We start from the raw sequence: 26,489 nt of genomic DNA, 5'->3' as shown, positions 1-26,489 counted from the left end.
CCCTGGTTTTCTGAAAGTATTTGTAGCGTCGCGCCATGTCCCAGTGATGTTCAAGGTGCTTGTGTGTCGCCTGTGTGTGGGTTTTTCTTGGTGGTCACCATCGAAGGTAGGAGAGACCGTTTGTAGTTGTAGGAGTGTAGGATGAGAGAAGAAAACAGCTAAACGTTGGGGTGCGGGAATGAAAGGTTTAGTGAAGGAAGAACGAAGATTAGGCCATTGGAGGTGCAGTTGTATGACAAAAGGGAAGATTATGTACAGGTATACATGAGGATGGGTATTGTAGTCAAAAGGAAAGTGAGAGTGAGAAAAAGAAGGCATGTGATTACCATAGAGAAGGGAATGTGAGTAAGAACTTTTGAAGATTAAAAGTTATTTTTCTGGAAGGCAGTTGCGGAAAGGAAGGTTAATCAACAAATGGATCTGAAAACAGGGAGTTAAACTGGAGAAATTTTGTGAAATGGACGTAGTCCTGAATCAGTGGATCGAGTGCTCTGAGGATTTCTTGAATGTGAAATATAGAAAAGAGGCAGAGTGTAATGTTGCAGGAGTGGACAGGTTTTGTGTAAGATTGAGAATGCTTGTGGAAAACAGTTAAGATGCTGCAAAGTAGAAAGACTCCCTGGTTTTTAGGAATACAAGTGAGGCCCTGAGGTAAAGTTTTAGGTGACTGTGTAGATAAACAAGGTTTCTAAGGCGTACGTGGGTGAGACAAATATATTAGTCACTGATGAGTGGGATAGCTATGGTTGTTTAAAGATAACGCAGTGATAGACGGTTGTAGGAATGGTATAGTATATATAACATTGCTGAGTTTACTAGGGAAAGGTGTGTGATAGGATTTTGACTGAGAAAGCAAGAGATCAGTTCGAGTTTAGTTGAAGAAGAGTGTGTATGGATCAAGTGTCGTTATGAGACAGCTAGGTGAAAAGCTGAAAGTAAGGCAAAAACGTATAGGCGGTACGCTCGGAAAAACTCCCATATTTCCAGCATTCATTGTAACATTTATTGGCCCATCCTTTTGGCTTCCGTCTGTTCGCAAAGCCTATCTTTTGCTAACATTTTTCTTAACGCTTTTCTCTGTTTACAATAAATTTCAGAGTCTTCTACTAGCCACCGCAGTCTTTCTTCGTTATTGCAAATCGACAATGTATTCAGCGAGTCCTTTGTGCTCCACGCTACGTTATGAATTTGCTCAACACCAAAATTTGCCTTTCCAAGATTCTTTCGTCACTTCATCCATAAAAATATTACACAGCCGTGGAGACAAAATACTCCTTGCCTCAGAACTAGTTTCATTCTAAGAACTACTTTTATGCCAAACCAGTCTCTCTCCCGTCTGCGTAATCCAACGTGCACGTCACTTTCATCGTAAAAACGACTAATGGCTTTCGGCAATCACAGAAAGAAAGTGATTAAAGTTTCGCCCGTTTGGTGTCTGATTTATTTTCTTGTGAATAAGATCAAAATCACGTGAGTCATGTGCGTGTGGCCTACAGCAAATGTATGAAAGACTTGTGAATTAGCGCTTTTGTGCCATGTTCTAGCGTGAAATTGTCTGTTCTCTCTAATAGATACCCGAGTCACAGTTGTTGTTGATAGTAACGATTTTTTGGGGAATTTGTGTCATATAACCCTTAAGGATTTATGTCCTCCGCAATGTTCTTTGGTTTTGAAAGTTTTATGTACATTGATTTACCTTGCATTACAGTGCAGTATTTCTATAAATCAGGTTTATTTGGTAAATAAAATTGGGTCAAGCACGCCCTAACATTTCCTCAGATATCCTTGATTATTAAATATTTAGTAGATACTTTTCTTGGAATAATGATGGCGTTGTTGGACGTTTAATATATTCCTGTTAGAATATCAAAATTAAGATGCTTTTCTTAGTGCCTTTTTCTGATAGGTAGGTGCTTTAGGGTTTGGGGATGGGGATGGAGGGAGGGTTCTGAATCCGATACAGGCATGGCTGCCCAAATCAACTTGGTCCTGCAGTCTGCAGCAATGATCAAACTGGTTAACTCTCGAGTTCTATTTCACACAATATCCATGGGATTGTAACCTTTAAGATACAAAAATATGTTTAAATGGTCTTCAAATCAGACTTAGATGCTAATTAGACCCTAATAATAATATTGCATGACATGTTTGCACATGCCGTTAGTCAGTATTCGTGCAAGAAATGTTGGTAAATGGAAACACTAATTATTCATGAACCCTGTTTATGGTAACTAGGTCATCTCATTTGCAGGTTTAATTACCTTGATATGACAACTAGGTCATCTCATTGCAAGTTTAATTACCTTGATTCGAGTAGTAAAAATAGTCAGTATTCTCAAATACCGAGTCTTGCTGTGGTTCCTGTATCATGGCCTGCCATAAATTTAGGTTTCACTTTCTTTGCCGGAGGGTGCACATAGCCATCACGCTGGCTTTTATTATTACGAATTAACTTTGTATATTTGCACCCTTTTTTGCGTAATGTCTTGATTTCTAGAATTATTTATTACACGCCTCTTCTTTTACCATCATCCTTTCTCATTTGTTGGTTTATTTGTGAACTTGGGGCCATTCAGTTTTGTGGAAGAGGGGTAGTCAATTAAATGGCGTTTCTTGGTCCGTAAGAATGTGTTCTCATTAATAATAATAATATTAATAATAAATTCATTTAATTTTGTTTTGGGGATTTTATACGGCTCGTTCGTCATGCTCTATCGCTTTGTTTTTATTTAAGTCTCTCTCTCTCTCTCTCTCTCTCTCTCTCTCTCTCTCTCTCTCTCTCTCTCTCTCTCTCTCTCTCATACATACATATATACATACATACATACATACTCACAAACCCAGCCATTTTCCCAGGCTGTTCATTCCCACAAAATTCCGTGCTTGCTACTCGGCACGGTTTGCTGAGGCTCACAGCATAACTCTGGTAACGCAGTGAGTAACCTATTGTCACGGAAGGATTGAAGGGAGATCGATACGCAGTAGAAGAGAAGGAACGACAACACGTCAGCTTTTCCGGAAAATATGGTCGCCTCCCACGAACAGTCTTCCTTGAAGAAAATCGCAGTTTGTTTCTCAAGTATCTGCGCTCACTGAGGCGACTGTGCACGCGCGCAGGTGAGCTGCTGTAATGGTGTATGTTCACGAATGCTAGCATGGATGGTTGAAACAGCTGTTGGTTTATGAAAGAATGAGTATGGTTGTATTGAAGATTGGAAAAGCACTTGAGACATTTGAAGATTTGCCAGTAAATTGTAAATTGTAGAAGTCACATGCATTAGCACTTTAAGGAAATGAAGAAACGACATTGCAAGTCATGCATATATATATACATACATACATACATACATACATGCGCACACACACACACACATATATATATATATATATATATATATATATATATATATATATATGTATATATTTACTAAATATATGTAATGCCAACTTTTCAGTAGTACCTACCCTGCTTGAGTCAAGTTTCTTTGAAATTTGTATTGTTCATCTTTAATGTTTTATTAGCTATAGAACAGGAGTTTTCCTTCGAATTACATTTTAGGCTGTGAAACCGGTAGACCGGTTGATGGAAATTGTGTTGGTACAAGTTACAGTTTCATTCTCCTTGAAAATCAACTTAAATCCTCAAAAAATTCTCTCTCTCTCTCTCTCTCTCTCTCTCTCTCTCTCTCTCTCTCTCTCTCTCTCTCTCTCTCTCTCTCTCACACACACACACACACACACACACACACACACAGTATTCCAAGCAATTCTTTGCCGATAAATTCTGCTGAAGAATTGAATAATATTTGGTCGAATTTTACATACCCCTAAATGGCGTGTATAGTTCGTAACATCAACTCTGCATTTTATTGGTCGTAATCAATGATCTAACTCCTGTTATAATGAAGGTTTAATTTTTGTAGGGATAAATATATTGCACCCTTTCAACTCATAAATTGTTATGATTCATAGTCTGGATATTTTTATTACTTGTCGAACTATCCAAGTACGACCTAATTAATGTAAATATTGAGCTTTCAATGAATTTCACGTTATTCATTTTGATATTGCGTCACTGTTCGAATGCGGTCAATGTCAGACAGTCGCCGGCATGATAATTTGCTTTGTGTAACATGTAAGGAGGCCGGCGGAGCGTGCTATGAAATCCTATCGTCCAATCGAAGTTGAAAGGAAAAGTAAAAGTGATATTTAGGAGGTGAAATAAACGGGAAGAAAGTTGGGAGGTGTTGGTTGTTTCACTCTGACATTATCAGAGCATCAGCTCTCGGAAAGAACTGCTGAAAACAAGCAGTTAAATATATTTTGATTTCATTATTTGATCCGGCCGTTTTCATGGATGAGTCGGTTTTAAATTTTACAGCTTTGAGAATGGGATATATGATGTCTGAATTCTAAGCCAAATTGAAGAGTATCTTGTAATGATCACTGGAGCTGCCCTCCTGGCCTCATTTCTAGCAACCCTCTGCGACTTTGGTGCATACATACGTACACATACGCGTACGTACATGCATACATATATGTAAATGTGTGTGTGTGTTTGTGTACGTTGAAAAAAAAATCGAAATTTTCGTTGTGTTGTGTGTTTAATGATAATAAACTTATGCTACCTTCATCTGATATATATATATATATATATATATATATATATATATATATATATATATATATATATATATATATATATATATATATATATATATATATATATATATAAAGTAAAAAAGTGTGGTTGAAATATTTGCGCTCAGTAACTAACACACAGTCGCACATGTTAATTAAGCTTAGTGGGTTATGTGTGTTTTCAACATGTTGGTATCTTGATGCTAACTGTTAAACCAAGCATATCAGTTTTAATGCAAATGCCGATTAGAAACAAATGCCTAATATAGACCAGGTTAAAGGGAAGCCATTCTAAAATTAGACATGAGTATTGGGAAACGCATCCTTGAGGTGGACCAGTCAGAACGCAAACTTGTCTCTAGGTTGTTGGGAAATTCATTTAGAAGTCTTCTGATGGGAAACATACCTCTTATTTATCACGTTTCCTAATTTAGACGAGGCCGATCGGTAATTCGTCCCCAGTTTAGATCTGGCCGATGGGAAACTCATTCGTAATTTAGACCTGACCTAATCGAAATGATTCCTCATTTAAACCACGCCAATGGAAAATACATCCCTAAATTACGCTATACCGATGAGAAACCCTTTTTTTGAATTAGGTCAGGGCTAAAGGGAACGCATCCCTCATATTGGTAAAATTTAGACCAGGCGCGGGGAAACCATGTTCCTAATTTAGACCAGGTAGATGGGAAATACGTCCCTAATTACGGTCGAGTGTTGGGAAACACGTTCCTAATTTAGACATGACCGATGAGAACCGCATCGCTAATATATTCATACGGGCCAGTGGAAATCCGTTGGGAATTTAAGACTGGATTTAACGGGAAATTTGGGAAGAGAATAAACAAGTAAAAAATATTCTGAAGTTTCTTTGGAGCAATCGAGTTTTCTGTACAGATTATAATGCTGTATGAAACTTTCAGCCGCGACCCATGAAAATTTCAGTCACGGCCCGGTGGTGGCCTTTGTTGTTGGCACCTATAGCGTTGTCATACGCACGATCATGGTTAACTGTAACCTTAAATAAAATAAAAACTACTGAGGCTAGAGGGCTACAATTTGGTATGTTTGATGATTGGAGGGTGGATGATGAACCTACCAATTTGCAGCCCTCTAGCTTCAGTAGTTTTAAAGATCTGGGGGCGGACAGGAAAAAGTGCGGACGGACACACAAAGCCATCTCAGTAGTTTTCTTTTACAGAAAACTAAAAGTGGTCTTAACCGTGATGGAAGGGCTTCTTATTTTTGTCGTTACTAATGATTGTTGGTACCTTTATAGGTCACTCGCGAATAAGTAATGTATCAGGAAGAGGAAGTGGAATCGTAATTAATGGCATAATGGGTTATGATTAAGAAGATAAATGCTGTTCCCCAAATGACAAGCGTCATTGCCGTAGGAGACACTGTACTAATTGCTACTGTCCACGTTTTTCTAGGGACCAAATATAGAAAATTGGTACACGGTCGGTTTGTATTTGTTAATTGTATTTATGATTCGCGTTTTTTTTATCACGATTTATGACAAAAGTATTTTAATCACAAAAAAATTTTAAATCAGTCTATTCACTGTTGTTGTTGCTGTTGTTATTGCTGTTTCCATGTTGTTCAGAAACAAGCCAAAGACTATTTGCAGAGGAAAGGGGATGGGTTGAAAATGTCTGACAATTGAAAAACAAAAATTACTGATTGGCAGCTAAACTTACAGTGGGCTCTAAGGATAGAAACCATAAGTATGGACTCTAGCACGAGAACGATAATCTGTAAAAGACCAAAGTATGGGGCTGTAGCACTACACTACATTTTGTTAGTTGTACGATGACCCTCCGGTACCAACCACCCAGACGTTGCATCCGGAATGACCCAGCTGACGCCCCTGCTTCAGTGCAGAGTTCCCCACCAAGTATTCAGAACATAACCGAGTGGAGATGTTGAATGCTCCCTGATATATATATAAAAAAAAATTTCATGGTCCAAAAATTTCAATTTTTTCCCCTTAATGACAGAGTACTGAATTTGATTATTTCTGTTCACAAACCCTCAGTATTTTGAAATCCTGCAAATCAAAAGTGGATTGTATGACTACATAACCCTTTAGACTCGTCTGCATTTTGTAAATGATTGCCACTGAAAGAGCTACGTTTTCTGTGATTCAAATGGCGCCTACTGTTCGGGTAACAGCATAATGCACTAAAAACCAAACGGCCGTTGACCTAATTACTGTGTACAATAATCTTAGTATTGCACCCGTAATGGTATAAATAAGGTAAAGCCTTAACATTAATTGAATTAAGGCTTATCTTTCCTTCGTTCTGAAGGGGAATAAGGATCCTTTTACTGAAGGTCTTATATTAGTCTCAAAGTGTCTCACCTCCATCACCTTTTTTTTATGTAATGTTTCTTTCTTGAGAACCACTAACGGTATTATCGCGTGCACGATAAAGGTTCATTTTGTTTCAAATCGTTTTGATTACTTCTGCTGCTTAACCTTTCCGCTCCTCATAAAACCAAACACTAAAAATTCACAAATTACAGCTGAATGATGATTTGCTTCCGTAATCTGTGACCATATCAGAATTATATTTTTATGTTTTGTCTTCTTTTTATGTAAAAAAGTAATGCAATAAAACTGTATTTTGTGGATAATAATTTCCAAGTTCAGACTTTCCCTACAAGTAAGTGTCAGCTTCCTGACCACTGCTCTGGATTTAAGTATGCAAGGTGAAGCTACCTCGGTCAGAGCATCGGGTAATCATGGCTCTCCGCCTCGACCCTCTCTTTTATTACTACGGATCTGATATTGTCTGTCCTCCTCCGGGTGACATTAGGGGAGACATGACACAGCCACCCACCTCCTAGAAACTAGTTTGTCCGCCCCAGGTTGGGGTCGGGTAGTTAGGGGAACGGGAAGGTTGGGGAGACATCTGCCACCTTCCTGCAAAACTGTTTGTCCGCCCCGGGTGGGGCGGGGTAGGTAGGGGATCGGGAGGGTAGTGAGATGGCAGCGCCAAGTTCCAGCACGCGTAGCGCGCGCCAACAAACTCGTATAATAATAATTCTTGCCGAGTCTCTCCTTCCCTTCCCTTCCATAACGAGGAATTCTTTTTCTTACTCCGTATTTCCTGAATCATTTAATCTCGCTCCTTTCAAGAGACATATTCGTCTCTACATTGAAAATTCATTTTACTTATCTGGCAAAACAGAGAAATTGATTCTAATGACTTGGCCGCCTTTGTCGCGTCACCTTTCAAAACAAATTAATTTTTCAACAGTTCTGTTCGCAGCGACTGTAATGGTAAGGCGTTATTGCTGCCATTACATGGTTATTCTGAGAGGAATTATAGTAATTGTTGTAATGGGGAACTAAAACGGAAATTATATGTTGGAAGATCGTGCATTACACATATCGCCTGATGTTTGTTTCCTGTTCTGATATTGTGGCCTTAATTATAATTGTTGTGATGTCTTTTGTAATTGATATTGATGTTGTTTGCCTTAGTTAATGCCATGTTATAATCGAACACTTTGTCTTTTTCACGGTGAAAAGTTTAAATTCGTGAGAGAGAGAGAGAGAGAGAGAGAGATTTTCTTAACAAAGTTTTGTACTAAAACGTAACTAGTTAAAGGACATCTTTGTAAATTCCACATAATTGAATCTCTATGTCAGGGTTCCATTTTGATATTTTTCTAGAAGAGAGAGAGAGAGAGAGAGAGAGAGAGAGAGAGAGAGAGAGAGAGAGAGAGAGAGATTAATTTTCTAGACACAGAGTTTTGAACTATAAATATCACCAGTTCAAAGGAGCACTGTGTAAATTCCGCATGACTGAATCTATCTCTTTGTCAGGGTTCCAATCTAGTATATTTCTATTTTCTTAACAGTTTTCTTTGTCAGGGTTCCACATCTATGTCAGGGTTCCATTTTGATATTTTTCTGAGAAGAGAGAGAGAGAGAGAGAGAGAGAGAGAGAGAGAGAGAGAGAGAGAAAGATTAATTTTCTAGACACAGAGTTTTGAACTATAAATATCACCAGTTGAACTGCATGACTGAATCTATCACCAGTATATTTCTCAAAGGACCAAAACTGTAAATATCACCAGTTCAAAGGACCACTGTAAATTCCGCATGACTGAATCTATCTCTTTGTCAGGGTTTCTGGAAGGCAGGAAGAGGTCGATCAATTATGGCATTGCGGCTGTTTGTCAAATTGTCCAAGATCCAAGATATTTATACCATAATGCTGGTAACTCTTTTCATACGAAGTCAGAAATTATAGGGTTCTAGGTATGCCACCGATAATTTGTGGAGTGTCGTAACGGCCAGTTTGCCGTAATTAGGTACTGTATCGCCCTTATGTCCTGCTTACAGTGTTCCTTGCTAAAAATAGACGGGGTCTCTCTCTCTCTCTCTCTCTCTCTCTCTCTCTCTCTCTCTCTCTCTCTCGCTATGGATTTCGAACATGGGAATGTGGTTACTGGAAAAGTGGTTACGTACAGTATACGCGTATACTCGATGTATATGTGTATATATATATATATATATATATATATATATATGTGTGTGTGTGTGTGTGTGTGTGTAAATGTTTTTAATATATATATATATATATATATATATATACATATAAATATTATATACATATAATTTATATATAAATGTAAAACATAAATATATGCATGTGTGTGTTTGAAGTGTCATGTGTAATTGGGAAGTAGTTATTTTTAGAGAAACTAGATTGACCCGTGAGTTTCCAAATGATCTTCATTCCATTTTGTGCACCATTCTGTTTCTGTCCTTGGAAAAGAACTATTCCAAGACAATCCTAAATGTTCGATAATCTTTGTTAAACGGAACATTTGACCAACAACACTGCTGGTCCACATTCCTCTGTTATGACTTCTTTTCGTGTTTATTTCGTTATTCGTTTCCACATGTTAATTAGCTTTCGCATTTAAACTAAATTACAACTTATGTATGCTCCTCTCTGCAGAATAGCTCGGAGTATGGATGTTGTTTATAATGAATTGATTAGAGACTTGCGCAGATGTACATTTTACAAACATTATGAATAGCCATTTTCATTCTTTGTGGACTCAGACTAATTTTTGTACACTTGCTTGCAGAATCAATGTTATCCTTTGGATAAACGAAATTATTGAGTTTCTTAATCTATTGATTTCTTCTTTTTTGCATTGCAGTCCCGAAGACATTGTTGGGAAGTCGTGAACTCGAGGGTTGAATGTACGTACTAATTTTAGAAGTCCGCATGTCATTTTCTTCCCCAACGAGGAATTCTGGAATTTTGTTTCGCTTCTGTTTCTGGATCATTCGGAATTTTTTTTCTCTTAAGAGAGAAGTTATTCGACACATTTATATAACGTTGGTAGTTTATGTTGGTCGTTCCGCGTCAGTCTTTTTATAACAAAATATTAGAGATTAGTATTAAATGCGAGGTTGTGGGCTTGACTTGATGGCATTAGTGAAAGTCTGACTCCAGTCAGTACACTGGAATTTTTCTGCCTTCGTCTCCTAATGTTAAATGTAAAACTGCTTTTCTCGTACTTATTGTGAGGGATGAACAAATCCATTTAACATGTCTTGACGTAGAAATATCCTATCCTGAGAAATTTAATTTAATTTTTTTTTTCTTTGCTTGGTCGTATTTAGAATCGGTGCTAAAACAGATTCAAGCTGGTTGCTCAAGTGGCAGCTTTGTACAGTTGTATTTTGCCTGAATTTAAGTTGACTGCTAAACAGTGCATACTTCTAAGGATCTTGGATGATTTTTTTTTTTTAATGGGAGCAAACTTTCAAGTGCTAGATCCAGGTAAAATTCAATTCAAGTGCCAAACAATGAACATTAGTGATTTCTCAGTAAATCCTGCGTAAGGTGTTAAATATTATTTTCACAAGTGATATAATTCACCAGGAAGTTCTCTGAGCTATATTGAAATTTTTTTTGGAATAACGTGGCCTTCATTTCAAGTGCCAAATTTTGTGTGGTCTGTCGTATACTCACAGGTATTAATCTAAACCCAGCTACTTTGCAAGTATCATTCAACTTTTACTTACATCAAGTCATGAATCCATTAACAATAAATTAGAATCCAGATAATCGTTTATGGCGTCTTATACCAAGATAAGAATCCAAGATGGCTGCCAACTTTATGAATTTTTCACAAGAACCGTCATAACTCTTCAAGCATTCAACGTGTTACACAATTTCAGTGCCTAATCCTAGGTATCCTCATATGAAGATTCCTTTGGAATACTTAGCACAAGAATTCATCCAGTTCAAAAGCACATTTTTTTTTTTTTAAATGAATAGTTTACAACCGACATATTTGTCCATTTTGTTTCATATATATACTCTTAAAAATCTCCAACCAGTCAATCATAAGCACATAATTTTCGTTTCTGGTCTATGTTTTGTCACCTGAGAAACCTTATAAAGCGCATATTCAAATTACTTATCTTTTTGGAAGGGCTAAAGTTTTTCTCATCATCTAATTACTATTTCGTGCATGAAGGATCCAGTGAAACACATTTCAGAACGATACAACCAGTTTCAGTTAATCTAAATAAACCTACTTGCTAACCTCAATTTCTGGAGCATGGGTTTGTTTCCTTCTAAATCTGAAAATGCATTGAACGTTTGTTGAGACTTTTATCTTATACTGGATTTCTCACATGGGGAACTTACTGTTTGACAAAGTAATGATATGTTAAAGCAAATTGCTTGTTAGTTAATGTTAAAAAAAAATATTGGAAATCTTCCGGTAATGTTTATTAGTTTTTTGATATGAGCTTTTCCCGTGAGGAAACTTGGTGATAAACAGCATGTATGGGTGTATGAAAAATTACGTTGACTGATTGCATAAGAAGACACTTTGTTGACACTAATTTAGCTGTCATAGACTGTATATATATTAGTCATTACGTAATAAATGCATTTCCAAATGGCTTAGATTTTTCAGAATTCGTTCTAATAGATTCCAAACATAATAAAACATGGTACACTTCATTTCTGTTGATGATCGGTTAAGGAATGACAAAGATTCGTTGGGAAAAACCGAGAAAAGTTCATGGTCAGAAAACTTCTATTTCAATGAAAACGTAAACTGAACTCTTGGATGATGACTGATGAAGACTTGCGAAGGTTTGCATAAAAAAAAAAAGTCCAAGATTTTTGCCACCTTACATTTTTGTCACGGTACGTGCCTTCAAAAATTAATATGTTGACTCCACTTCATTCCTAGCGAAATGATGACTTGAATTAAAAAAAAAAAATAGTCTGATATTAGCATTTTAGAATTGCTTGTGTATAAAAGAAATAGTCTGATACGAGCATTTTAGAATTGCGTGTATATAAAAGAAATAGTCTGATATGAGCATTTTAGAATTGCTTGTATAATAATTGCAAATATGGCCATTGGAATTATCTGACTTTGCCTTAGGAATGGGAAAATGGCTAAAAAAATATCCAGATTTCCAAAAGTACCTAAGCTGGCCATTTGTTAATATAATGGTTCTTGTTATGATCTGAAATAAACAAAGACATCGGTGTTGCCCGTATTGCACAAACATCGGTTAATGAGAAATTGACAGCCAAATTTAACCTGGCATTCTGCAGTAAATTTTTACTCCAGTTGTATGAATAACATGAGAAATGAATTCTAAATACCAAAGGAAAAAGCCTATGAAGTATGAAGTATTAATAAGCATCGTGATAGGAGATTTAGTTCAAAAATTGAGGTTTCGAAAGGGTTTGGTCCGCTCTCTTGCCTTGATTCAAAATACTGAAATTAGTTAAAGCTGCCGTTTAAGAAAACAAGCTGAATTTATGAGACGATGGCTTCTGAAAGTAAAAGAGACGAAAACCTCATAGGGAAGACACTTTTAGGTATAGTATTGGGTGCATAGGACGATATTCAGAATTGCTGTCATTTGCCTTTAGCGTCTGCGTACGTGTGAGATGTGTGCACTTATATTAGTTGTGTACCCCGCCGATGTTTTTCTCTAAGTCGATGCATATAATATATATATATATATATATATATATATATATATATATATATATATATATATGTGTGTGTGTGTGTGTGTGTGTGTGTGTGTGTGTGTGTGTTTATATATTATATATATATATATATATATATATATATATATATATATCAGAATATAATATATATTTTGTACATATATACATATGCAGTATATTTATAATAACATCCGAGTGTATCTAGTTTGTCCCCCCAGGGTGGGGCGGGGTAGGTAGGGGATCGGGAGGGTAAGCGAGACATGACACATCCACCCTCCTTCTGCAAACCTGGTTGTCTGCCCCGGGTCGGGATGGGGTTGTTAGGGGATCCGGAAGGTTGGGAAGACATGACACATCCACCCTCCTCCTGCAAACCTATTTGTCCGTCCCGGGTGGGGGCGGGGTAGATAGGAGATCAGGAGGGTAGGGGAGACATGACGGGCAGCACCAGGTTACAGCGCAGCTTACTGCACACCATCAAGCTCGTATATATATATTTTATATGTATACATATATAATGTATGTGTGAAAAGAGAAACAAATATATGTAGCAAATGTAAATGAAACATACATAGTGAAACAAATCCAGACACAAAGAACGTCGACAAAGGTGGTTAAGGTGTTGTGGGCAGTTTTCCCCGCAAACTCTCAGTGGCGCTTACCTTTGCAGGTGGGGCAGGTGATGCCACTTTGACTTTGTAGAAGCGACTCCGATAGCGACTCCATCAAGTCCATCATTCCAGCAATCCGCTGTAGTCGCCGATGGTAAGTCAGCGGAGGGGAGAAGGAGAGAAAAATAAAGCAACAAGTAAAAATAAAAGTAGACTGATTAAATGAGTAATTAAAAAAGGCAGTGATACAATTTATATGCTAAAGGATTTAAGCTTGAGATATGAGTTTTCCGTTTAACCATTTGAGTTTTGATATTTGTTCAAAAATAGATGATTCCAGTGAGTTTATATGTCTCAGCTTTAGTTTGAAATGTGCTTCAATACAATATGTTAAGATAAATTAACCTAAAAATAAAAGATAGTATTATAACAAAAAGCAATGAATTCAGCCTTTGGTAACTTTCTGGTATAAGGTTCACTGACCTCGTAAATGCTCGCTTAAGCAACTGTTTATGACGATGATGATAATGTCAATGTCATAATTCCAGTATTACTCCTTGAGTTACAAATTAAGGTATTTTGCTGATACTAATTGACGTGGACAGTTAGATATTACCTCCTAATCTGGAAAATTGCCTTTTCGTGCGTTTCGGGAAAATTGACATCAGTACATTAACTGAAAGGAATTGTATTTTTATATATCTTCCTAGATTACGTTTATCCGCAGTAATTTTATACAGATTTAGATAGTAGAGAAAAACATTTTAGGTCAAAATGTAATAATCGTCACATTCCTTTTCTCTATGTTATGGTGTTTACGAATGTGGGAATTAAAGAGGAATGATACAAATGTCATAAAGAATTTTATATAGTTCATTTTCTTGCTTTTTAGTAGTCGTCTTTCGGAGCAAAAATTTTATCAATTATAAATGCAAATAGATAAATTATGTAATTAACAAAATTGTTACTTAAGAACAGCGTTTGAAGTATGAATAGAATTGCTCAAGGAGCCGAGCGCGAACGTCGATACAATAAAAAAAAAAATAGTGAGGAAGACATTGAAAGGATCCAGGTATGGATGACTCACTCCAGTGCTCAATGCTGGTTGCTTTCGATAATCTCCTCTCGGATTTGTGTCTCGGGTGGCGTGATAGCGACGGGTTAAGACAAAGGTCAAACCACAAGGCCGTAAGAAGTTACGGTAGAAAAAGGTAGCACATATTATATGTGTAAAAAAATGACCTTCACTTAGCCTTAATTTTTAGCATACCGCACGTATATCCGTATAAATGACATTGCATGTCTTGAATTTGTTTATTTTCTGTATATTGATGTATGAGTGCATATGTATGTATGTATGTATGTATGTATGTATGTATGTGTGTGTGTGTGTTGAAAGTAAATATTCTCAAATATATTGTTTTATACGTGTGTGTGTGTGTGTGTGTGTGTGTGCGCGCGCGCGCGCGTTTTATTACACTATTTAAAACATACGTGTCATTGTTCGAAACTTGTTTATTACATAGCATACTCTAAGTGCCTGTATGCTTCATATTTCTTATGTACAGTACTCATGCACCTAGTGCGGTGGGCATTAAGCAAATTACTTATTTCAAGAAGCCTTTTAGTTTAGATGAAGACTTTTTTATTGAGAGAAAAGCACAGGAACACGCAAGGGGAACTCTGTATTAACTCATATCTTGTAACTGTATATTTTTAGTTCATTCCCTATTCCAATATTTTACGTGTAGAATGTGGACTTACGGTCATGCACCTACGCTTTCATCAACACAACAAGTTACCATATTTTAGTTATCTGAACACCATAAGCTTAGTTCGTGTTAAGAATAACGGACGAATGTTAACAATGGCTAGTGCCACATTGCTTAAGTTTCCGGCTCATAAAAAATTCTTCTTTTTCTGAGAAAATGAAGGTTTTAAAGTGAACTCTACGTACAAAACATGTAAACAATGTTATGGGCTATTCTTGACCGGTCTCCTACTTTAAAGTTTGATAAGTTTATCTTGACGTTTTTAGCGATTTTTACCTTGGAAAACATCTAATTTTTTTAGCTTTACTTTTTTACTATAAGAATTTGGCGTTACTTTTCACACACAGTCGTTATTATTTTCATTATTGCTCAAGATTTTGCAAGTTCAAAAAATCTCTAAATCACTACTGACTTCATATTTCCAAACTTTTAAATCTGCTTTACTCCCAAAAGCCTCTTCTTTTTTCAAATTCCTGCGACTACTTAACAGCTAAGAACTAGAGACAATAGTGACTTGACTCACCTGGAGCCTCAGGGTTGTCGGGGTGAGGAGCTGTTCTCTCATCTGCGCCCAGTCGGTCGCCATGTTGGAGTCTTCGTCATCGTCCTGGAAAGGATCAGTGAAGGCGAGCCTCGGCCGGAATCCTATGGGCTCTCCGTTGCTGTTGCTTTCTTGGCTTGTCGATGACATAGGTTGACGTTAAGGGGGGTGTGGTTTATACGAAGCAGTTGCCCTCCGAAGGAGGCTCAGAGATTCCCTTTGGCTCGTAGTAACAGCAATTGTTATCCAGTGTAAGGGCAGAAGTTATCTTGGCTCCCCTGTCCTCAGCTATTTAATGAAATCTCGAGAGCTGACTTCCATATGCCGTTAGGCTTACGCCATATTCACGCAGCTGACTGGTCTTCTGGGACCCCCTGAGATATTATCTGAAGTGTCCCCTCCCGCCCCTGAGGCCTTGTGCCCAGTTCTGAAGAGAGGCGGGTCTCAGGAGCGGAAGGCCGCTTGTCTGAGGCTGTTCCCCATGGTTGGCGACTGGCCTTCTTCAGGAGGGTAATGGTGCTTTGATTTGCCGTTGGAATCCACGCTAACTAGATGGTGCTTCTTTTCCCACTAGATATCGCTTATTTTTCTATTTTGATTTTTCTCGTATTTCCTGTTACATAATTCAGTTACTTTTGTCGCACCTTCTTTCCGAAAAGTTATAGTGTATTATAGTTTCATTACCATTTTTCCTTGTCGATCGGCCTTTTTTGTTTCGATCACTCTTTTCTTTCTTTTTTATAGGGAATTTTTTAGTTCTCCAAGCTTATAAAGTCACTTGACACCAAATCAGCATTTAAATTTAAGCTAAGTGGAGAAAAAACTGATAATATTTCTTTACTTATTTGTTTCCTTACTAACTAGAAAGAAGGCGTGCTACCATTTACTCAGTTAAAATTAAGTATTACACTGTCTCATTTATCTATCTTTTTCGACTGGTTTTGTTTTACACATATACCTCATCATCTATATCTACCTACCAACTTGCCTATCTAGCATTTAATTTATCTGTAAATCTCTAATTACTTACGTTTGACGTATTTACAGTAAAACCTCACTTATTACCTTTTAAAAACTACTCTTTCCCAATTTGTGTTATTTTCACCCTAAAAGAAAGACTCATACGTTTAGCCTAATCTAAAACTGTTTGATTTTGAAACACCTCATTAGACACCATAGTCTTTGTCCATCTGTTGGTTTATTTGTCATTTTAGGATGTTAGTGGTTCCATTTTTTCTGAGTGTCGGTTCAATTTGTATCTTTATTAAAGGAGAAACAAATATAGCAAAAGCTTACCCTGTGAATCCTTTATTATTATTATTATTATTATTATTATTATTATTATTATTATTATTATTATTATTATTATTATTATTATTATTATTATTATTAATTCAAAATTATAAGCTGCAAAATTATTAAAAGACTTCGTTAATTTGGTTCTAAAAACCTCGTTCCCTATTCAGATTTATCAGAAGTTTTTGCATTATTGTTGATATACAGAAATTTTTTTTAACAACCTTTGTAGTGTTATCTGTAATAATACGCCGTCAGTGACTTTAGCACTTCTGAAGTCAGAATGTTCCCGATAAACTGGTCAGTTACTCGTTTAGTAAAAGAGGAAGAAGCTATCTTTTGTTTTGTTACAGATAGTAACTTTATCATAACAGTTTTGTTTTTGAAATTTTCGAGAGGGGGAATCGTCATTTTGATATTTTTATATATCTTCGTTTGGCTTGTAATCTCTCCAGTGAGATAACCAGATCTCACAGTTTTACCCAGATTTTCACTTACAGCGCTATTTTTTACAGTGATAGTTTTTGTTTTGGCAACGAAGATTTATTTATTTAAAGTTGTTATTTATGGGGTTATGTTTTTCATAAGCTTTGTAAAATATCTAATTTGAAAATTTCTTCATTATTTTTGGTCCAGCTTTTCTTCATGAAGGATGGATGCTACCATAAGCTGCTACCTGCATTGTAAAGTTAAGAAATCCAGTTCCGCTTCTTGGACTTGAGAGATTATATAAGTTTTTGGAAATCATTTCATGACTTTAACAGTGATTTCAGAAATGATTAAATGTAATGTTAGTAATGTTTCAAAATTATTTCATAAATTTCTAGAAAACAATACTTAAATTGCTCTAGTGAAATTTAGAAATTTTCTAAGATCCCGTTTCGGAGACATTTAAAAGACTTGAAGACAGAAATCAATGATATTTTAATGAGACTGGAAGCGACTATTTTGAAATGAGTTAAGACTGGTTAAATCTGCCCCTGATATTGATCCTTAAGTGTACACACGATTGGTTTTGGACGCTTCGCATTTAATATACATGGTTGTACTTGCAAGTGTGCAACTGAGGCGTTGCGCTATCAGTGTCATTCACTATTCAATGCTCTCTCTTCGTCATTTTCATCGCCATCATTACTGATATTCTTTTCTTTACTTTAGTACCGTTACTTTGACTATCGCCATTATTATTATTATTATTATTATAAGTGATTTGTAGTTAGGTAATTTTCCATCATACTTTTTCCGTTAGGTGCGCTACAGGGAGGCAGATAAGAAAAAAGATGGCGATAGATTTTTGTACATGTAAAAATTAAATTCTGCATACGCTGATTTTACAGTGAGATTCCTGTTTCACTACAGAAGCCGATAAAATAGGGTGATCGTTTTCTAAGGTTTGATGTAATAAAATTTTATGTGCTTCTTCCATAGATTTAATGGGCTTGAGATGAGCTATGGTAACTGAACGCATTGATGATGATGGGGGATTATTATTATTATTATTATTATTATTATTATTATTATTATTATTATTATTATTATTATTATTATTATTATTATTATTATTACATAATAATAATAATGATAATAATAATAATAATAATTATTATTATTATTATTATTATTATTATTATTATTATTATTATTATTATTATTATTATTATTATTATTCTTTATGATGTTACCAGTAGTGAGTAGTGCGTGCGCACCTTCTCATGTAATGCGCCGAAAAAGTCCGTTATTTTAATTAAGGATCTTTGACAGAACAGAATGCGGATACGTGTAAGGGAGAGAAAAACCAGGAATCAAAACAGACAAAGCTAAAAAGAATAATGAGTAAATAAGATTTAAGTCAGTGCATACTAAAAGATTTCCTCCATGAGAGTTGTCCTGTGATTGGTAACTTGACAGAAATGTTCGGTAGAGGCAGACTGTATCGAATTATTCAGTATATTATTTCTCAGGAAGGTAAACGCTAGGTGGAGAATTTATTGAACCCGCATACAAATAAAGAGGATTTTTTCTCTTGTAAGTCGTGAATTTACAGCAGAAATGTGTTGCCAAAAGAGTGTGAGGAAGCGGTTAGGAATTTCGTTTTTTTCTTTAATATTGTAGAGTAATTGAAGTCAGGAATTCTGGCATTTTTTAATATTATAAAACCATCATTATCCGATTTTGTCGTCGGGAGAGAAGGCGCATGTGTTATATTTCCAGGAATATTCTAAAGCTTGAATTTTTGTCGAATTTGTTTCGTCATATTTATGGTTTTCTTGCGGTCGACAATCTGCCAGGAGGATTTATTTATAAAATCCTGACATTATATTAAGTAATGACAATTTAATAGATGATGATTATATGTTTAAACGCATGCATGTGTATGAAGTAAGGTTTCTTTAGCACTCGACACTGACGCTGTGATTGTCTTCACAGTAGCACTGCAAAATGAGTAAAGTTCAAAGTTCAACTGAACATCAATAATGTAGCTCTCGAAATAATTCACAGGGGTAAGGTAGAACGACCTTGAAATGGGAGCGAGTCGTGAATCTGAAACTGGAGACCAATAAATAAGCCGTTTGTTTTGTTGGCGGAGGTTCGAGATTGTTCGCCTTCGATCACGCTGATTGAAAGCTTGAGAGAAACAGATATATAATAATAATAATAATAATAATAACAATAATAATAATAATAGTCTTTATTTCATCACAAGCCATATACATTAATAATAAATCTGGATAAAATGAAAGATTAAATAGAAAATAATAACAAAGGGAGAACAAGAAATTTCAGTTTACTACTTTGCATGCGGTTTTTTATAATGCTTACCTGGATTCTTAGCTTACAGGCCTCGTTATAACCCCTAACCACTTTTTTTGGAGGTTTAAACAAGCATATCCACCTTCGTTTACAGTGACTGAAGGTATGAAAGAAAGAAGAAAAAGTAATGCAATTTAGGTCAAAGATAATGCGGGAAAGGATATTCAATAAAACATAAACAAGAAATTCAAATTGTATGGATGATTCCATCTCATACATGTTTGCTGTACCGCCATGGATTATGAAATACGAGTGTCTAGTTCATTGGTTCGGCCTTACTTGTTTATGCAGACCTTGGTGGTTGTCAACGACCACTGAATATGACTGGAGAGAGAGAGAGAGAGAGAGAGAGAGAGAGAGAGGAGAGGGCGGGTAAGGAGTGGAGGTTAATGGACTTATCCATTCTTTGAATGGCGTTATGGAAGCCTGTATTTCATAGTCTACGTAGCTGCAGAAATCGCTTAAATTACGCTCGAGTAAAGCGCTGCAGTAAGTGGCTTCGTAATTTAAACAATTTTAATCATTTGGCTAATTTACAGTTATGAATGATTCGTTCAGTTTCTATTATTGGATACGTCGTGTGTGTATATATATGTATATATATATATATATATATATATATATATATATATATATATATATATATATATATATATATATATATATATATATATATATATATATATATATATATATATATGTGTGTGTGTGTGTGTGTGTGTGTGTGTGTGTGTGTGTGTGGAAATGGTCAACACATGATCACATGATTTTATATATAAATTATATTATATATATATATATATATATATATATATATATATATATATATATATATATATATATATATAATATAATATATATAATAGGTGTGTAATTTTGTAGTAATTTTATGTGATTTGCTTGAAAGATGTTTAATATGATAACTTTTATTAATTACTTATTAGAACTGGAAAAACTTGGGAGTAAAAAAAATATGTAATAAAATATATATAATTAAAGATTATCACGAGCGTGCTGTTGATAAATAAGGGGTATTATTATTATTATTATTATTATTATTATTATTATTATTATTATTATTATTATTATTATTATTATTATTATTTCAGAAACTGAAACTGAACGTTGCGCTTACATTTACTAAATTAACCCCGCAAACAGCTGTCAAGTTTTACCTTGGCCAAATCGACCGATGTATTGTCAGGTATCCACAACAAAAACCCAGCGTCGATTCCTCCCCCGCCCCCACCCCCACCCCCACCTTTCCCCATCTTCACACCCAACCCATCTTTGTTTTCACGTCCCCCCATCCTCCTCCATTACCCACGGGATTTCGCCCTCCTCCCAGCTTCCCCACAATTGCTGACAGAAGCTCTTTGTCCCCCTACCTCCTGATCATATCTGTCCATTTTATATGTGGCGAGTAATGAAGGTATTATAGGTTTGCTTCTGTTCTTTGTCCTGTATGCCATAACTATACTTGTAAGGGTGTGATTGAAACACTGTTTTTTTTTAATATTCCTCCCTCTTAAATAGATACACGCTTACATGCATACATACAGACTTCCATACATACATAAATACACATATAGAAACTACTTTCCAGAAGTTTCTGTGGATATGTTCATGTAAAATCTCACCAATTTGATCGTAAATGCTGCAGGTATAAGAAACACGTTTGTTTAGCATTGAAGATCCACATTATTTTAGATGAAAAACTGTATAATTTGCTAACAAAGGATAAATGTTTAGTTTAAAACTTAAGAAGAGGAAGACGAAAAGATAATGACCAAGAAATCTCTGCACCGGAGATGGACGCAGGGGTCGGGGTCACCCCAGCCTGTGTCAAGGTCACTGTGGGGAGCGTTCCGGTTGCGTGTAATTATGTTATGCAACTGGTAATTGATTACGTGTTTTGTTTGTGGTTAAAACAACGAAGAATCAAAGGCTTTTTATATGGAAGTGCTTTGTCTGCAGGATTTTTAATATTAGATTACGGGATATGGTGATATGGGAATACAGTATATATATATAGAACTTGCTGTACATATACGCGCGCTGACACTCAAACGCGCGCGCGCGCGAACACGCACAGATACACACACATATATATATATGTATATATGTATATATATTATATATGTCTGTGCGTAAATATATATACGTATATAATATGAAATTAATATATATATATATATATATATATATATATATATATATATATATATATATATATATATATATATATATTGTGTGCGTTATGCTAGTGGCTTGATTATTTTTATCCTTATTAAATGATTGCATGTGGTGATGACTGACGGTTAATCTTACGGAAACCATAATTACATGACGGGAAAACTGTTTTAATTTTTGTTTCACGTTCTCAACTTCTCGTATTAAGTGTCTCTCTCTCTCTCTCTCTCTCTCTCTCTCTCTCTCTCTCTCTATATATCTATATATATGTATATCTCATAAATATATATATATATATATATATATATAGAGAGAGAGAGAGAGAGAGAGAGAGAGAGAGAGAGAGAGAGAGAATCGCGGAAAAAGAAGTCACAACCGTTTCGTGCAAAGCCGCACCAACGATTATCCTTGACTTGACCCATGACATTTCCGCTAACATGCCTTCACGAAATTCCAATGAATCTCAAGACTTCAGCATAACCCCGTCATGGCGGCTCTCTCTCTCTCTCTCTCTCTCTCTCTCTCTCTCTCTCTCTCTCTCTCTCTCTCTCTCTCTCTCAATGAATGTATTAGATGATGATCTCGCATTGACTTTCGGATTTGATGTAATTATACTTGTCGCCAGGTTTATAACACAGATTATATTGTTAAGTTTTTTGCACAGGGGATCATCCATAAGATGGCAGTTAAAGTATGAATGTGACAGTGGTGATTTTCTTATCCTATCTTAGGAGTTGACACTTAATCAAGTGAAACGGCCCGTTGTTGAAATTATTATATATATATATATATATATATATATATATATATATATATATATATATATATATATATATATATATATATATATATATATAAATCTATTATATATATATATACTGTATATATACATATCTATAGTATATATATATATAAATATATATATATATATATATATATATATATATATATATATATATATATATATATATACAGTATATATTGTATGTGCCTATGTTTAGATATATTTTTCATTCTCCAAAAGGGTTCTCATGTTAGTAGTATTTTTACGTTTGAATTAGCCAGAATTTAACTTATAAAATTTGGTGCGCCGCTGTCTTTTGTCATAATTCTTTCTAGAAGGTTATTGTGGTTATTCTTTCAAGCATTTAGCAGGGAACTTGAGTGATTTCATTCGTATTGGAAAAACCGAAGGTAGCTACTTAATAGTTTATTGATTTATTCTTCAGTTTTTTGGCTTTAATTTAGATGCTTTCGGTTATCGTGACTTAAATTAAATTAATTCTCTCTCTCTCTCTCTCTCTCTCTCTCTCTCTCTCTCTCTCTCTCTCTCTCTCTCTCTCTCACACACACACACACACACACACACACATATATGAATGATTCTACAGTATAATAACTATGTTTGATGACGCATATACTCTCAAACCTGCACAGGTCATCTTTATTATTCAGTAGATAAGTTATGATACTGCCATTTACAATTTTTTGTGTGCCAAGGGAAGTCACCCTTACACTGACCATTTTATATATAGAATAGATGTGCGTGTATTTGTGTGTGCGTGTATGTGTGTATGTTCTATTTCAACGGTCAGCCGTTTCCCCCAACAGTGATTAGCTCTGTAGAAAACAAAGAACAATAAATCATTGCCACATTCACACCCAAATTGCTGTAGCACACACACACGCACACATACATTCATAATATATATATATATATATATATATATATATATATATATATATATATATATATATATATATATATATCTGCTTCAAATTGTAAGGTTTTTTTAACCTCAACAGGAGATGGTTACAGAATAAAATAATACATCACTGCCACAGTCACTTTAACTGCTTAGTTTTGAGAGTAAAACTTCCACAACATTAGCAGCTTTATGTACCCCACCTCCAAACACTGCTCCAGTCACCCCTATCTCGCAAGCATTTTCGCAGTTCATGGATATCAAGGCCCTGTCCGTTCCAGTACCTCATCGACCTCATTTTCCAACCCTTCCTAGCTCTTTATTACACTACTTCCCCGTAATACATTTGGGTTATACTCTTTGTATATCTTTTTCTGCGTGTCCATTTCTACGTATCTCCATATTTCCCACCCCATCAATTTTTTTTACGCCGTATATACTATGTTCATCTCAACACCTTCGCTCTCTTACTTGAGTTCACATTCAAAATCCATACCTCGCCTCCATAAATGTAAAACATAATATACTTCTATATATATGTGTGTGTACGTGTGTGTGTGTGTATATATATATATCTCTGTATATATATATATATTATATATATATATATATATATATATATATATATATATATATATATATATATATATATATATAGAGAGAGAGAGAGAGAGAGAGAGAGAGAGAGAGAGAGAGAGAGAGAGAGAGAGAGAGAGAGAGAGGGCCGCTACTTCAGTGAAGCAGAAGACAAATAAGGGAGATAAGTGGACAGTGTGCTGCCAGGAAGCGTCTCTTAATTGACAGATGAACTTCTTCCAATAATGCTAACACGAACTTTTCTTTCACTTATTGAACTTCGTGTGGAAGGCAAGATAGAATATTTTCCTTTAAATCAATTTGGATGGATTGTAAGTAATGCGATTAGTCATATGTAATTATATAATTAACAAAAACTTAAAAGGTGAAGAACATATTTTTGTAAGTTTATTATATGTGCAACGGCCCAAATATGCCTGCAAACTTATGTAAGGTTTGCTCGCAAATACTTGGAAAGGTCAGACGTAGAAAACGAGCAATTATGCCATACGGTGAACTCACGGCAAAACCGCATTGGGTGCTTTACTACTCAGATAATCAAACCTTACAAGTTATTTGCTAATAGTCGGACAGCCATGACCTAGTATGTTATTTTCGTCTTCCTAATGTAGCATTATCTCACCGATAAAAAATTACTCGTGTAACGACAGTTTGGAAGGAAGTAATGTGTTGGATTTTGTCCAATTAAAACATATCTTTTAGAATTCCGGTAAGTTAACAGTAAGCGTATTTTTGCACGGGTAACAATTACTAATTGGCACGGCGAGTGGAGTTTCCAGCCAAGCATCCTGTATCCCTGTTAATGGGCAGGGCACAGACGAGAAGAAATGTTAGATAGTAGATTGGTTTGAGAAGAAAAAGCTAAATTTCATGGTACTGTCAAACTACGGTGAAGCAGAAGTTACTTAAAACTGGAAAGGACAGAAGAGTAGGTTGTGGGAGGGGCTAACTGTCGTTCTGTCAGGCCAGTGGAGATGTGTGAAAGAGCGCCAGATGTTTTAAATCAAGGGATATGTGGGTGGCATCGTGATTAAGTGGCAGGAAAAATGTTACGATGAAAAGTGTAAGGATTGGAAAAGTTTGAAAATTTCTGAGAGAGTGAAATGATGTCTGAGGCTGGCGTAGTCTGAGGCTGGCGTAGTTGGAAGGAGAAAGTATGGTAGAGATTGGCGATCTGAATGCAGTTTCTTTATAGAGAAAGGGATGGCGAAGGAGAGAGTCTAGTGGGAATTGTTTCTAAAGGGACTTGACTGTTGGGAAAATATAGTTTGAAAAGAAAATATTTTCAAGTGTACTCGCAAATAAATTAAAAATGGTGAGGAAAAGTTTATTAGGGTTTTGTTAGTAAAAAATGAAAAAGAGGACTATTATATGCAGTCAGTTAGCATGGTAAAGATGCGTTCATTTCGATTATTAATAAAGAGCCCAAAATCAATGAGAGTTTGTACAACAGAGTTGAAATTAAATTATCTATCTTTAATGGTCTAATTAATAATTCACTGTCGTCTGTGTTTAAAAAGGCATAAGGTATAGGTTCGAATACTGGCCGGCCTTAGATACTAAGTCCATTTTGCTATAAGTCATTTTCATGTTAAAGATAATTCAATATAAAGTGATATTGTGGTTTCATCCTAACATAATCTTATGTGAGTTGGCAACAAATCTATCGTAAATGTTACAAACATGGCGCCCAACTATCATGTTGGAGAAGGGTTGATGTTGAATTTTAGCACAGAACCTTTATCTAACACGAATATGTACCGTTGGATTCAGAACAACTTAGATAATCGAATTGATAGGTCATTGTTTTCCTAGTATTAAAATTCAATAGGCAAAAGTTCGAATCATGGCTTGATATATATATATATATATATATATATATATATATATATATATATATATATATATATATATATATATATATATATATATGTAAATATAATTTATATGTATATATACATTATATATATATATATATATTTATATATATTATATATATATATATATATATATATATATATATTTACTATATAATAAGTGTGTGTGTTTGTATTTATGTATGTATATTTATTTATGCAGTCAGTGTATTTATTATAAACATTGTTATCACTGACGAAGTTAAAAATGAACAGTATTCTAGAGTTTGTCCAATAAGCCGTTTGTTCATCTTTGTGCGCTAACCACAATTAACCGGCCAACGCTTAGCAAAAGGAGCAGGCGAGCTCTTGTGCCTTAGCCACGTGTTAAACTTCGTGTGTTCATCGATTGCAATAAACAATGCCATT

The 26,489-nt window shown here is 35.3% G+C and overlaps 2 protein-coding genes across 3 annotated transcripts in view; one reads left to right on the top strand and one right to left on the bottom strand.

Annotated features, from left to right (window-relative positions):
- The window catches only part of LOC136852555 (probable E3 ubiquitin-protein ligase HECTD2), an 86,341-nt gene extending 69,638 nt beyond the window's left edge, over window positions 1–16,703 (bottom strand). Inside the window, exons 1-2 of the mRNA XM_067127320.1 lie at window positions 15,584–16,703; window positions 13,340–13,427 (exon numbers count right to left, since the gene is read on the bottom strand). Of these exons, the coding sequence (XP_066983421.1) occupies window positions 13,340–13,427; window positions 15,584–15,751 (256 nt within the window). The 5' untranslated portion in view covers window positions 15,752–16,703. The remainder of the gene's footprint in view (window positions 1–13,339; window positions 13,428–15,583) is intronic.
- LOC136852554 (heparan sulfate 2-O-sulfotransferase pipe-like) overlaps window positions 1–26,489 on the top strand; it is a 423,978-nt gene that overhangs the window by 309,090 nt on the left and 88,399 nt on the right. The gene's annotated exons all lie outside the window — the stretch shown is intronic.

The sequence above is a fragment of the Macrobrachium rosenbergii genome, chromosome 25 (genome assembly GCF_040412425.1).
Source record: "Macrobrachium rosenbergii isolate ZJJX-2024 chromosome 25, ASM4041242v1, whole genome shotgun sequence".
NCBI lineage: Eukaryota > Metazoa > Arthropoda > Malacostraca > Decapoda > Palaemonidae > Macrobrachium > Macrobrachium rosenbergii.
The sequence above is the reverse complement of the archived record's forward strand: the minus strand, read 5'-3'. Positions and strand labels throughout refer to the sequence as shown.